This window comes from Suillus subaureus (genome assembly GCF_016647635.1).
Source record: "Suillus subaureus strain MN1 chromosome Unknown BJ212scaffold_44, whole genome shotgun sequence".
In the NCBI taxonomy this organism is placed as follows: Eukaryota; Fungi; Basidiomycota; class Agaricomycetes; order Boletales; family Suillaceae; genus Suillus; species Suillus subaureus.
Genome location: NW_024538600.1, coordinates 264,309 through 277,550, shown reverse-complemented (window position 1 = coordinate 277,550; position 13,242 = coordinate 264,309). Strand labels below are relative to the sequence as shown.

The following is a 13,242-nucleotide window of genomic DNA, read 5'->3' as shown; positions in this document are numbered from 1 at the left end:
TCATCTCGAACGTTTTGGCCAGGTCTATGACAACAAAGAACTTGAGGGATGATTCATCGACCCTTACGCCAGACACCTTTCATTCGACTGTAAGTTGCTGGAAGTTTCTTGAATGGCCGTCCGAGACTCGATTTTGGACGTGCTCCCCTAGATCTAGTCTCCCCTAGCTAGCCATATAGAAGGAAGACAGTCGTTCCTTCTACCCCCGTGCTCTCAAAGTTGCGGGCCAGTACAACAGACAGTCTAATTAGTGCAACCTAAGATACTCGCATCACTCACAACTGCGATGGCGCTGCAGTCGTAGCTGATAAGACCACTCAGTCCCGAGTCGTTGATAGAATATGCGGTCAGTGATTTTATATGGTACCCACCGCCGTGGCATTGGTGCCGAGTCGCAGCGGTAACTTGCGGGCAGTAACAATTCGCAAAAAAAACAGCGGAAGCTATCAGAAATTGAGACAGCATTGGATGGTGAGGAAGCCTGGGTGGAGGTTGCTGTCGACTCTCGAATCTCGAGCCAATTGTTTTATCACCGCACAAATTTGTAGATGTTCGTGTTTGACCCCCATTAGATTAATAATGTGGTGCAAATGACACAGCGAAGCAAACTGACGAATTTTTGTTATGGTTACGTTCTTTGACTGGACACTGAACCGAATAGCAGATAGGTTGTTTGAACTTCGAGAGTGCGCCACGATCACGCGAAACATCTTGTTCCCAATTATGAAGCAGAAGTCTGTCATGTGGATGATCAAAGGACGTGGAAAGCTCCTAAATGCATACGGGTTAGTGACTTGATCGGCAGACACCAAGACTCGTGCGCACCTGTTCCTACAGTCAGACATACATAGTGATACACCAAGGATGTCGGAAAACTGTAGAAGCTTAAAAGGTAAACACACATATTCTTATTATTACACAGCTGGGTCTTGCCACAGTGAGTTGGGGCGCTGAGACGCAATGCCCAGGGATGCCGGGTGGAGTGTCTGAATCGCACATGTAGATTTTGGTATCACCTCCGTCGTGTAAACCAGTTCGGGTAAGCTGTGTGAGAGAATGAGTTCTGACCCATTCAATCTACCATTCTTGACTGTGAGGGGAAGACTAAGGGAGTGTGGACTTAGCGTTACAAGTACCAAGGTCGTATAATAGTATTAGAGGCTATTATTACTTACTGGGTGTCGGTTTCATCGGGAGAAACTTTGCTCGCTACAATATTGTTGTTTTGGAAAGTTTCAGGGACCTCGCAATATGAGATGCTCAGGTAGGAAGGAAAGAGTGAATGTGGGACGTGTAGTAAACCTTAGTATTAATCATGGTACCGTCACGTCACGTGAACAAAATTGAGCCTTGTTTCCCCTCGGCAGCCATGATGCGAGCCTCACTGCATGAACCTGAATGTCGAATGATGCAAGGACTCCTAGGGCTTCAATGATCCAGATCCTGTTCAAGTCGTGGGACTGAAGCTTGTTGGTGTGCCCTTCTTGTTGATACATCGATGCATACTTAAATCGTCTCGGCCGGTTGATCGGAAGTACTACCAGATTGCGCGAGTCTCAGTGGACGTGTCCGAAGCCCCTCTTTGTGTGGTATATATATGGGTGTCCACGCACGGATCAACTAAGGATCACAACTTGATAGCAGTTCGTTTCAGGGGTAGTTATCCCAATGTCTTCCTCCACCCCACCCCACCCTACAGACGATTCAGATTCACAGTGTGCCAACTCCGACAACTTCGTTCATTGTGACGGTCTTTTTTTAACGATCCTACTGGGGGTACTTTTTTTCCCGTTCTACGCAGCGATTTTGTTGTATGCTCTCTACAGGATCGTTTTATGTGTGCGTGGTGCACTCTGTGCTATATGTGGTGCGCCCTCCGGCAGAGCTTTGAACGTACAGCTACAATCCATGGAGGACGACGGGATACATGAAGGAGGTGGAACGCCAATCCCTCTAGTGTTCTGCGGGACTTGGATGAGACCACCAACCCAAGAAGCCGCAAGCGTGGATCAGTCTGAATGGTCAAGTATTCAGGTGTGTGTTGAGCTGAGGTTCTGTCACTCGTAACGTCTGATAATATCTGATAGCCTATATCGGTGTCTGTCAGCTCTCAGGTTGCATGTAAATCCGCGCTCGGAATGGGCACGTTTGAATCTGCGGTATCTGCTGATACTTCTACACGGCCCTTTCCCGATGACTCCAAGTCTTCTTCGCTGGTTCAGAATTCCCCAGAAGTCGCAACGGTCGCCGTGATGATCCAGATGCCTTCTCCCGTTCTCCGGTGTTGTAAGGATAGAGAGGGCTTTTCAAATAACCCCGCTGGACCAGATCATGCCCTGTCAGGGTATCACATTGGCGTAGCACAGGTTCAGTGCGTGGACACTCGATGTTGACATGGTCTGCGTTTTCTTTTTTGCTGCTAGTCTCGGCACACGGGTGCAGCCGCTCTGTGGACGGCTTGTGGTGGCTCTGAGGTCCAGATGTGTTCGAATTTTCATCTGTGTACTGTAGCAGTATGTCCTTTGCGAAAGAAGTGTTATCGGATCCCGTAAACAAGCATGGACAGTGTACAATCGACTGTGTTACAAGATGGCAGCCTGAAAATTATATCTACTGCCAGCCCAATACTATTAACTCGCAGAACGTGTAACGACCCGGGTCTTACACAAAGTATTTTACTACCTCGAAGGATGGGACAACGGTAACCTAGAATATTCATTATTCACTATTCCTATTGCAATGGAACGAGCAAGGGTAACGTATTCTGCTCGCTGCTTTACATGACTGCCAAAAATCATAGTTCCAGGGGACGCTTTGACCGTACCAACAGTACCTTCATTACTTGGCGAGGCCATGTGATACGGTGACTGTAACCGCGGTAAACTTCAAGCACGCACGAATGTGGGAGTGATAGAGCATCGAGTGGGACAGATAAGGGTGTGTGATCGTGGTGTCTGCTCGAAGAGGGAGTATAACAAATCCGTAAGGATTGAATTTTGCGATACGTGAGTTGTTGTTATGCTTGTGTTCGCTGGAATTCAGCGCAGAATGTTAATGAGGAGAGGTCGGGGCATAGCCGGAGTGCTTGAAGGACCACAAACGGTTCGAATACTAGAGCAATCTCGACATCTGTCAGGTGGGCCCATATTGAGCCGAAAGAATAGCGCGGGAGGTCGAAGGATTGTAGTATTGCTGCGAGCCTGCGCGTGGTTAATGGCAGTTGCGACATAGATTCTCAAATAGTTGGTACAAGTATTATTCAAGATTCATATGGTCAGCTCCCGAAGCGCTGGGAGGTCTGTCAGCAAAGTTCGGGTTTCTCGGTGAAATGGATAAAAAAGGTAGAGAGAGACGAAATTGTTTTCATGTAAAGGTGGAGAAAGTTTCGAAGAATGGGAGAATGATTGTCGGAGCATTTTGCTAACAAGAGTGGGAGTCCACGCAACTGCTTGAGCCACGAGTCGCAGCAAAAAGCTGCCCGCTGCCAGTCTCTGTCATCGACTTCCAAGTGCAATCTGCTAGGTGCTGATCCCGTTCATCTTTTGCTGATGATGATTGTTTATACCACGTGTCACGCTTTCCAAGCCTAAGATCTCATGCGACGTTGTTTCAACTGCTGCTGGCACCCGGTGATGATATCAATAACGCTCTGGCCCTCGAGTTCGGTGATAGGCTGGTCGGTATTGGGGTATCGGGGGTCTTCGAGGTCCGGAATCTGGTCATCATCAATAACATGGTGTCCATGATATTGAAATACACAAACGATCACTTACGAGCGCGCGAGCTGAAGCGAGTGGTTAAGTCTTTAAGATTATCAGGTACGAGTGTCCATCAAACTATACTTGTAATATTTTGCAGTCCATAGATGATATCTGAGAACGGCGAAGGATTGGCTATTGAACACGGGGTTTCAAGGTGCGGAATCTGGTTGTCGTCGATAACGTGGCGTCCAGGATATCGGAATACACATACGATAACTTGTGAGCGCGAGCTTGATATTATCAGGCAAAAATGTCCATAAGATTGAGTACTCAGACTTAGGATGTTTTGTGGCACATTAACGATGATATCTGATTGTGAGTGTACTGTGGGAAGAGGTCTTATATAAATTAACGCGGGTTAGATATCACATTGGTCGATCTTTCTTCGACATCTCATGACTTCACTGAGCATAATTTCTTCCGGAATCAACCCGTACCGGCCGTACCCTCGACCAACATGTCAACACTCAAATGAACCACCGACTGCAAAGAGTCTCCTACTTTCCCGACTGAAATTCGGATTGGATGTAGTGCAAAGGCCGAGCAATTTCCTGCAGCTGCATTCAAGTCCTCTTCCTGTTATCTACTAGAGTCGTCATCCCTACTAACTAGTCATCGGAGATGTTCCAAGGGGGATAAGTCCATTGTCGCACTAGGTTCATCTGGTATGTCCGCGCCCATTATTCTCCTTACGTCTTTCGTATTGCTTTTGCTTCGCTTGTCCCAGGTCTCAACATTTAAACCCGTGTGTGCTGTGTGCAACCGAAGCCGCATGATCCCGCAATATCCAAACACACCTCCACTCTCGGATGACTTTATTCCTTACTCTATGATTGTCCCATGCTCTCAAAAACCTGCTACCCAATCACCTTTCACCTTTCTAACACGTCGTTCGCTCGAATCACCCCAGACTCGAGTGCAATGCTACGTATGCATACAATAGACGATGGATCGACTGTATGCTCCATATCATACTCGAAGAAGTATCTCTAGTATCTCTGCAAATCGATTGACTGAAACAAGATCATCGTATTGAAGAGCTACAAGGATTGAATTGATTAACTGCAACTCGGAGGAATGGGAAAGGTTGGAGACTCACCCCTCTCGACATTGCTGCCAGCGTGTTCCACGTGCCATGTGACTCAAATCAAGCTCAATACATCCTCTCCCAATCACTAATGCAATGCGAGAATTATATCTAAATGCCTCTCGTGAAGCGGGTGGTACCCAGAATAAGAGCCGACGATTTGGTCCTAACACCCATCCATCGAGTCCCAGCAAAAACGTGCGGTCGTCATGGGGGGTGCCTGCGAGTAGCTCAGCAGTGTCGCACAGTGCATGAGTCGAGTTTGATGAGAAGGAAATGAAATCATCGGTTGCAGTGTCGGGTGTGGGGACAGCCACAGTTGGATGTGGGATGCAACCGCCGTGCTGGGAGGATGCTGAAGAGTCTTCTTCGGCGTGGTCCTGCAATGACTTCCCAATTGCTGCATACCAGACCCGGACAGTCCCATCATCTGAACACGAAATGATACGAGTCCCCTCCCGCGAGAAAGAAACTGAGTTGACCGACTCAGTGTGTCCGTGCAAGGGTTGCCTGATTGGCTGCCCGGTCACTGCATTCCACAGCCGGACAGTCTTATCGTCCGAACCAGAAACGATGCGAGTCCCATCCAGCGAGAACGAGACTGAGCGGACCCAGTCAGTATGCCCATCCAAGGGCTTACCAACTGGCTGCCCCGTTACTGCATCCCAAAGCCGGACAGTATTATCCGCAGAACCAGTCGCAATGCGATTTCCATTCGGCGAGAACGAGACTGAGTGTACTGGCTCAGTGTGCCCCTTCAAGGGATCACCAACTGGCTGTACCGTTCCTGCGTCCCACAGCCAGATAGTCTTATCATCCGAACCAGAAACGATGCGAGTCCCATTCAGCGAGAACGAGACCGAGTTGACGCAATCAGTGTGCCCCTCCAAGGGCTCACCAACTGGCTGCCCCGTTGCTGTATCCCAAACCCGGACAGTGTTATCTGCAGAACCAGTCACAATGCGATTTCCATTCAGCGAGAACGCGACTGATCTGACCCAACCAGTGTGTCCCTCCAAGGGCTCACCGACTGGCTGCCCCGTCTTCACATCCCACAACCGAACATACTTATCGCCTGAACCAGATACGATGCGAGTCCCATCCGGAGAGAACGAGACTGAGAGAACCATGCGAGTGTGCCCTAGCAAGGGCTCACCGATTGGCTGCCCTGTCGCTGCATCCAACAGCCGGACAGTGCCATCCTCCCAACCAGTCGCGAAGCGGGTCCCATCCGGCAATAGCGAGACCGAGGTAATGGAGTTGGTGAGCCCTTGCAAGGGTTCACCAACTGGCTGCCCTGTAGATGCATCCCACAGTCGGACAGTATGATCCGCAGAACCAGTCGCGATGCGAGTCCCATCAGCAGAGAACGAGACTGAGAGAACCCAAAAAGTGTGCCCCAGCAAGGGTTCACCGACTGGCTGCCGTGTTACTGTATCCCACAGCCGGACAATCCCATCATCCGAACCTGTCACGATGCGACTTCCATCCGGCGAGAACGAAACTGACCTAACATAATCAGTGTGCTCCAGCAAGGGCTCACCAACTGGCTGCCCTGTAGATGCATCCCACAGTCGGACAGTCTTATCCGAAGAACCAGAAACGATGCGAGTTTCATCCAGCAAGAACGACACTGAATTAACCCGATCAGTGTGCCCCCGTAAGGGTTCACCAACTGGCTGCCCCGTTGCTGCATCCCAAAGTCGGACAGTGTTATCCGCAGAACTACTCGCAATGCGATTTCCATTCGGCGAGAACGCAACTGATTTAACCGACTTGGTATGCCCCAATAAAGGATCACCAATAGGCTGCCACGTCGCTATATCCCACAACCGGATAGTGTGATCTGCCGAGCCAGACACAATACGTGTCCCATCCGGCGAGAATGAGACTGAAGTAACAAAAGAAGTGTGCCCCAGCAAGGGTTCGCCTACTGGCTGCCCCGTTGCTGCATCCCACAATCGCACAGTGCGATCACCCGATCCAGTCACAATGCGAGTCCCATCCGGCGAGAACGAGGCTGAGTTGACCCACCCAGTGTGCCCGCTGATCACCGTCTGAACAGCCGTCCAGTTGATATCACGTCCAGATGCCACACAAAGAGAGTTAGGAAACCGTGCAGAAAACGTTCTGGATAGTACGGAGTTGACGGGCGAGAATGGCAGTGCTGATACATAGAGATGAGGTGTACTGTGCAAGATGAGGCCGCCGAAGATTTGGATAAATCTCTGCACGTCCATTGCAGCGGATGAAGCACCTTCGAATCTGGTATGGCCCTGTGATTGTGATTGTGCGTGAGTGAGCATGCAATCTGACGCTTAATAACCATGTGCTCACCTTCAACCACTTGGCAATAAGTGGAAGGGCAGGGACTGCGCCGCTGAGCGCATTTATAAGGCCGAGTACCTCAAGCCAGAAGAACAGTCGCTCATGGTCGAAGAATGACATGATTTCTTTGGCGAGTTCTGAATCGAAGTCGGTGGCTTTTACATGGACAGGCCAGAATTGGCAGGCATAGGATAGATGTGGGGGGATGCATTTTTTTACTCGTTCCTGCAGCTCGGGATCTTCGGAGTTGGGGAGATAAGACGATTTTAAATCGCAGATATTGAAGGAAAGTTCACTTTCCATCACTCGAAGTGATGCGAAAGCAAGGTTTCGTTGTATCTTCAACACGTCAACGAAGAACTCTCCACTGCATTTAGGGTCTGTAAGGAAATCGCGGAAGGATGAATGAAGGGGTCGAATTGCGGTAGAAGAGTTGGTGGTGCCGCTGAGAGGGATCCCATATGTTCTACTATGACCTCCACTTTGTAACGCTCGCCTTCATCTAGAAAATGGCTCCGCATGGCATTCAGGGAATTCAAAGGGAGGGGTTCAGCTGTGCCAAGAATTTGTCCCATCACGGAACGAAACGTCGCTAGCCGTGTTTGCTGAAACTCGGGATTTGTATGTCTGTCCTTTCGCATGATCTCCGTCAGAATGAAGTCATACATATCGTACAACAGGTGCTCCCGTTCGACAGGATCGCGAGACACCATAACATTGTAGGATTGATTGGAAGATAAGCCAGCAGGGGGTTCTTCGATTGATTCGCAAGCAAGACGTGCCCACTCGAAAAGACCATCAGCTTTCCTGGCGAGCGCTGTAAACTCTTTGCTCCCAAAATCCGAAAGTCCTTCCAGCTTCTTCGACACGTAAGCGTAGATATCACGTTCCGCGACTTCTGGTGGAATGTCATCCATGGAAATCCTTCGAATGTGTTGAGCGCCTGCAAACGCATTCTGAATGTCGCGAAGCGAGCGAGAAGTGACGATAAACCGGAAGTTAGCTGGGAGTTCAGTAATTCGTCGAACACCTAGTTTGCCCGCAAGAATGCGGAGAATGCGGAGCCGTGTCTCGACTCCGCCGCTCTCGTCCAGTGCGTCTATCACGATAACGATAGGTCTTACAGTTGACCCTGGGGGCCTCCCAAGTGGTTTCATGAGAAGTTCATCCCACTGTTGGACAATATCTGCTGTAGTCTTGAGCGAATTGGTATCTTTAACTATCTCTGCCAGTGCTCGTCTCATTTCCGGATCACGGTCGGCCAGGTCGCGCGCGATCGTAGAAAATATCTTCTCATGACGACGGTCGGCAGCTCGCTGGTGATCAAAGCAGTAACATGAACCGAGCCCTCCCACATCGTTGAACCAGTTAGCAATTGTGTGGGCAATGGCCGACTTGCCCTTGCCTGCAGGGCCAGATAGCCAGAGAACACGCTGAACATCGTCTCCGGTGCTGTTGACCCAGTCTGTGATCTCGGATATGATTTCCGTGCGCGTCCCTGGTAGGCATTGTTTCCCAGTATCTCGTCCCGCGCCATCCGCATACGTCATACCGCTTAGATCTAGCGTTTCGCCTAGAGACGTATGAATAGATATCGAGTCAGAAGCACGTACAAACCCTTACCTGTGCGATGGACATAGATGGCTACATCGCGGATAACTTGCTTCTGGAAGTTGTCCATTAACTTATCCAACATTCCACCGTACCCTCGAATTGCATCATCTGTTTCCCGGCCTATGTTTTTTCCGGCTCTACTCCCTACAATAATAGAAGAACATTGAGACTGAAAAGCGCAGTGACTCGCAAAGACTCACAAAAGTTCTTGGTCTCCGAATAATCTCTGATAAAATTGGCGCATTCAAGGCTCTGCTCAGAAATCTGTCCAAGGATAGTGTGCATCGACGAAATCTGGTGAAGCCTCTTGTTTTCTGTAATGAAGGTGTAAACGTCACCCAACTTCTGGAGAAGGCCGACTATCGCTGTATCGCGATCTGCTTGAGCAAGAATTACCTGCGCGAATAATAACTGAGAAAAAAGATACGAATGAGAGCAAAACCAAACATACTTTTGCGGCCCAAGACAACACGCTCAGTGCCATTTTTGCGTATGGATGTACCTGCAGAACAGGTTCGGTTCGGTTCCGATCGAGAGACATGGACCATACCTCCGCAAGCGTACCGATAATACTGTCGAATATCCTGAGGGGTTGAAGATATGTATCCTGGAAATTGTATGCAGCCTCGAGATCTGCTGGTGCATTTTGGGCGATGGACGCTGCAGATGTCACATGTCCCGAAGGCGACCTTATGAGCTTCTACAGCCTCTTTGGCTGTCTGAAGTGCCGATTGGGGATCAGCGCCTTATTCCGGACCAGAGGGAGCACCCTGAACCTGCGCGACCACAAGAATTTAGAGAGAGAGCAGAAACTAAAAGGTGACCCACCTTGATATTCGGAATCGACGAGGCACCTTCACAATCAACGTTCGGAAGAACAGGATCGCGGCCGCGGGAATCCTTCGAGTGCTTTTGTACGATCACATGAGCCTTGTTCCAGGAAACTCGGGATCTTGTTGACTCACAGAAATCTTTTTAGTCGCATTCTTAACCTTTCCTAGAAACTGACGGATTCTGCCAGTGACGTCTGCCCTGGATGAAGGATGGCATCAGTGTTAATGTTTCGAAGACAAATGAGAAGTGGTCCTCATTAGCGACATACCGAACTTTCACTAGCGGTTGCTTCACTGGATGCACGGTGTTCGAGAGGTGGATCTTGCCTTGAGTTCCTTGATTGGTTGTGTTCACTCATTATTTGAAATAGTTGATGTTGAGAAATAGAATCAGACTGAGTGAAGTAGGGTGCGATAAGTAGTTAGAGGAAGGTCCCCGCATCAGCGTTTAGATAAGTCATTCTCGCAAGCGCCACTAGGCAATATTTGCTGCTGTATTGACTGGGCGCCTCGGAACTCCGGGAAGTGCAAGGAAGTCGAAGCCTCGAAGGAACGACTATCTTCATATTCCTATACCGTCTGCCTCGAGACTATGAAAAACGCTGTGCTGATCGCGGGCGCGCCGGTGAGTGATGCATGCACGCAAGACTTGCCAGAAGCCTTTGAGTGGCATTAAAACTCGAGGTCGAGAAAACTCATATCTGCAGTGCAACTAACAGCCCAGTCTAGTTTGTCGTCTAACCAATCATCGGAGATGTTCCAAGCAGGATGAGCCCATTGTTGTACTACATTCGTCTGGTATGTCCGCGCCCAGTATTCTCCTTAACTCAGTCATTTTTTTCATTTCCATGAAGTTCGTTCTTCAATTTTTGCATGTTCTTCTACGTCCATGCGCACGTCGCATATCGCATGCATCATTCTCATGGTACTCGTGTTGTTACCATACACATGCTACACCGTACACAATGAACCACGCTCCTTCCTATTGACCCAGTTCTCTCGACATTTACATGTAAACCCGCGTGTGTTGTGCGCAACCGAAGCCAAACGAACCTGCAATATCCAAACATGCTCCCCGCGGAACTGCTGCTGCAATCTCCTGTTTGTTCAATCCACATTGGGAGGTGCCTTATACACCCTTGTATCCATTTGTTTCACTCGACGCCATTCGGATAACCTTTTTCGTTGCACAATGATCGATGCCCTCAAAAATCTGTTACCCAGTCACCTTTCTACCCTGTCGAACACGACGTTCGCTCAAACTACTCCAAATTCGAATGCAATGCTATATATACATACTATAGATGATGAATCATGTAACTGTATACTCTATCGTACTTGTTGAAGCGTCTCTGGTATCCCCGCAAATCAATTTTCTGGAACAAGATCCTGATAAGAGCTACAATGATTGAATTTATTACTGCGAGGAACGAAAAACATTAGAGACTCACTCCTTGCGGCAGAGCTGCCAGCGTGTCCCATGTACCATGGAGCTCAAATCAAGCTCAACACATCCTGACCCAATCACTAATGCAGTTCGAGGATGATATATAAATGCCTTTCGTGAAGCGGGTGGTACCCAGAACGGGAGCCGACGATTTGGTTTCAACACCCATCCATCATCTCCCAGTAAAAACGTGGGGTCATCATGGTGGGTGCTTGTGAGTGGTTTAGCAGTGTCGCGCAGTGCCGCATGTGTCGAATTTGATGAGAAGGGAATGAAGTCATTGTCCATAGTGCTGAGCGTGGGGATAGCTGTTGTTGGATGTGAGATGCAACTGCCATGCGGGGAGGATGCTGAAGAGTCTTCTTCGGCGTGGTCCTGCAATGATTTCCCAATCGCTGAATACCAGACCCGGACAGGACCAGCCTCCTGCGAAAAAGAAATGATGCGAGTCCTATCCCGCGAGAAAGAAACTGCTTGGACCGACTCAGTGTACCCCCGCAAGGGCAGACCAATTGGCTGCCTCGTCGCTGTCTCCCACAGCCGGGCAGTCTTATCGTACGAACCAGAAACGATGCGAGTCCCATCCGGCGAGAATGAGACTGAGTTAACCGACTGAGTGTGTCCCTCTAAGGGCTCACCGACTGGCTGCCTTGTCGCTACATCCCATAGCCAGATAGTTTTATCGTTTGAACTTGTCACGATGCGAGTGCCATCCGGAGAGAACGAGACAGACCTAATCCAAAAACTGTGCCCCGCAAGGGCTCACCGACTGGCTCACTCGTTGCTGCATCCCACACCCGGACAGTGTAATCCCGTGATCCAGTCACAATGCGAGTTCCATCCGGCGAGAACGATACTAAAGTAACCCAACTAGTGTGCCCCAGCAAGGGCTCACCCACTAACTGCCCCGGCCCTGCATCTCACAGCCGGACAGTCTCGTCGTGTGAACCAGAAGCGATGCGCGTTCCATCCGGCGAGAACGAGACTGAGAAAATTGTACCAGTGTGCCCGCGGAAAGGTCCACCCGCCAACCGCCCCGTCCCTGCATCCAACAGCCGGACAGTGCCATCCTCAGAACCCGTCGCGATGCGGGTGTCATCCGGCGATAGTGAGAATGAGAAAATTGAATTAATGAGCTCTCGCAAGGGCTGATCAACTGGCTGCCCTGTAGCTGCATCCCACAGCCGGACTGTCTCATCGTTCAAGCCAGACACGACGCGAATTCCGTTAGACGAGAACGAGACTGAGTTGACCGACGAAGTGTGCCCCAGTAAGGGCTGGCCTACCGGTTTCCCTGTTGCTGCATCCCAAAGCCGCACAGTGCAATCATCCGATCCAATCGCAATGCGAGTCCCATCCGGCGAGAACGAGACTGAGTTGACCCACCCAGTGTGCCCGCCGATTACAGTCCGAACAGCCGTCCAGTTGATATCACGTCCAGATGCCACACGAAGAGAGTTAGGAAACCCTGCAGAAAATGTTCTGGATAGTGCAGAGTTGACGGGCGAGAACGGCAGTACTGATACCTAGAGATGAGGTGTGCTGTGCAAGATGAGGCTGCCGAAGACTTGGATACATCTCTGCACGTCCACTGCAGCGCATGAGGCACCTTCGTATCCGGTACCACTCTGCGATTGCGATTGCGATTGCGATTGCGATTGCGCATGAGTGAGCATGTAATCTGAGGCATAATAACCATGTGCTCACCTTCAACCACTTGGCAATAAGCAGAAGGGCGGGGACTACGCCGCTGAGCGCATTGATAAGGCCTAGTACCTCAAGCCAGAACAACAGTCGTTCATGGTCGAAGAATGTTTTAATTTCTTTGGCGAGGTCCGGATCGAAGTGAGTTATTTGCACGTGGACAGGCCAGAATCAGCAGGCATAGGATAGATGTGGGGAGATGCACTTTTCAACTCGTCCTCGCAGCTCTGGATCTTCGGAATTAGGGATATACGATGATTTTAAATTGCAGATATTGAAGGAATGTCCATGTTCCACCACTTGAGGTGATACCAAAGCAAGATCTCGTTGTACCTTCGACACATTAACAAGGAAATCGCGGAAGGGCGCATGAAGAGGTCGGATCGGGGTGGATGACTCGGTGGTGCCGCTGAGGAGGGATCCCATATGTCCTATCACAATCTCCACTTCGTAACGCTCGCTTTCATC

At 49.8% G+C, this 13,242-nt stretch overlaps 3 protein-coding genes across 3 annotated transcripts; all 3 read left to right on the top strand.

Annotated features, from left to right (window-relative positions):
- Positions 1-1,348: 1,348 nt before the first annotated feature.
- On the top strand, positions 1,349-2,578 carry BJ212DRAFT_1387792 (uncharacterized protein). The gene is made up of 3 exons (XM_041336894.1): positions 1,349-1,469; positions 1,536-2,034; positions 2,088-2,578. Exons 2-3 carry the CDS (start codon positions 1,669-1,671, stop codon positions 2,391-2,393), a joined length of 672 nt encoding a protein of 223 aa, XP_041188003.1. The 5' UTR covers positions 1,349-1,469; positions 1,536-1,668; the 3' UTR covers positions 2,394-2,578.
- A 1,560-nt stretch (positions 2,579-4,138) lies between these two features.
- On the top strand, positions 4,139-4,883 carry BJ212DRAFT_1387782 (uncharacterized protein). Its single transcript, XM_041336893.1, has one exon. The coding sequence runs from the start codon at positions 4,429-4,431 to the stop codon at positions 4,702-4,704; it is 276 nt and encodes a 91-aa protein (XP_041188002.1). The 5' UTR covers positions 4,139-4,428; the 3' UTR covers positions 4,705-4,883.
- A 5,163-nt stretch (positions 4,884-10,046) lies between these two features.
- Positions 10,047-11,746, top strand: BJ212DRAFT_1387767 (uncharacterized protein). The gene is made up of 4 exons (XM_041336892.1): positions 10,047-10,425; positions 10,478-10,645; positions 10,667-10,939; positions 11,193-11,746. The coding sequence occupies exons 1-4, from the start codon at positions 10,392-10,394 to the stop codon at positions 11,684-11,686; spliced, it is 969 nt and encodes a 322-aa protein (XP_041188001.1). The 5' UTR covers positions 10,047-10,391; the 3' UTR covers positions 11,687-11,746.
- Positions 11,747-13,242: the final 1,496 nt, after the last annotated feature.

Excerpts from the sequence above, each read along its gene's own strand:
- BJ212DRAFT_1387767 (XM_041336892.1), top strand. The coding sequence starts at position 10,392 with ATGAGCCCATTGTTGTACTACATTCGTCTGGTAT. Across the intron at positions 10,426-10,477 it reads GTACTACATTCGTCTGGTAT|TTCGTTCTTCAATTTTTGCA; the intron begins GTCCGCGCCCAG and ends ATTTCCATGAAG. Across the intron at positions 10,940-11,192 it reads TACTATAGATGATGAATCAT|CGGGTGGTACCCAGAACGGG; the intron begins GTAACTGTATAC and ends CCTTTCGTGAAG.
- BJ212DRAFT_1387792 (XM_041336894.1), top strand. The coding sequence starts at position 1,669 with ATGTCTTCCTCCACCCCACCCCACCCTACAGACGATTCAGATTCACAG. Across the intron at positions 2,035-2,087 it reads CTGAATGGTCAAGTATTCAG|CCTATATCGGTGTCTGTCAG; the intron begins GTGTGTGTTGAG and ends AATATCTGATAG.
- BJ212DRAFT_1387782 (XM_041336893.1), top strand. The coding sequence starts at position 4,429 with ATGTCCGCGCCCATTATTCTCCTTACGTCTTTCGTATTGCTTTTGCTT.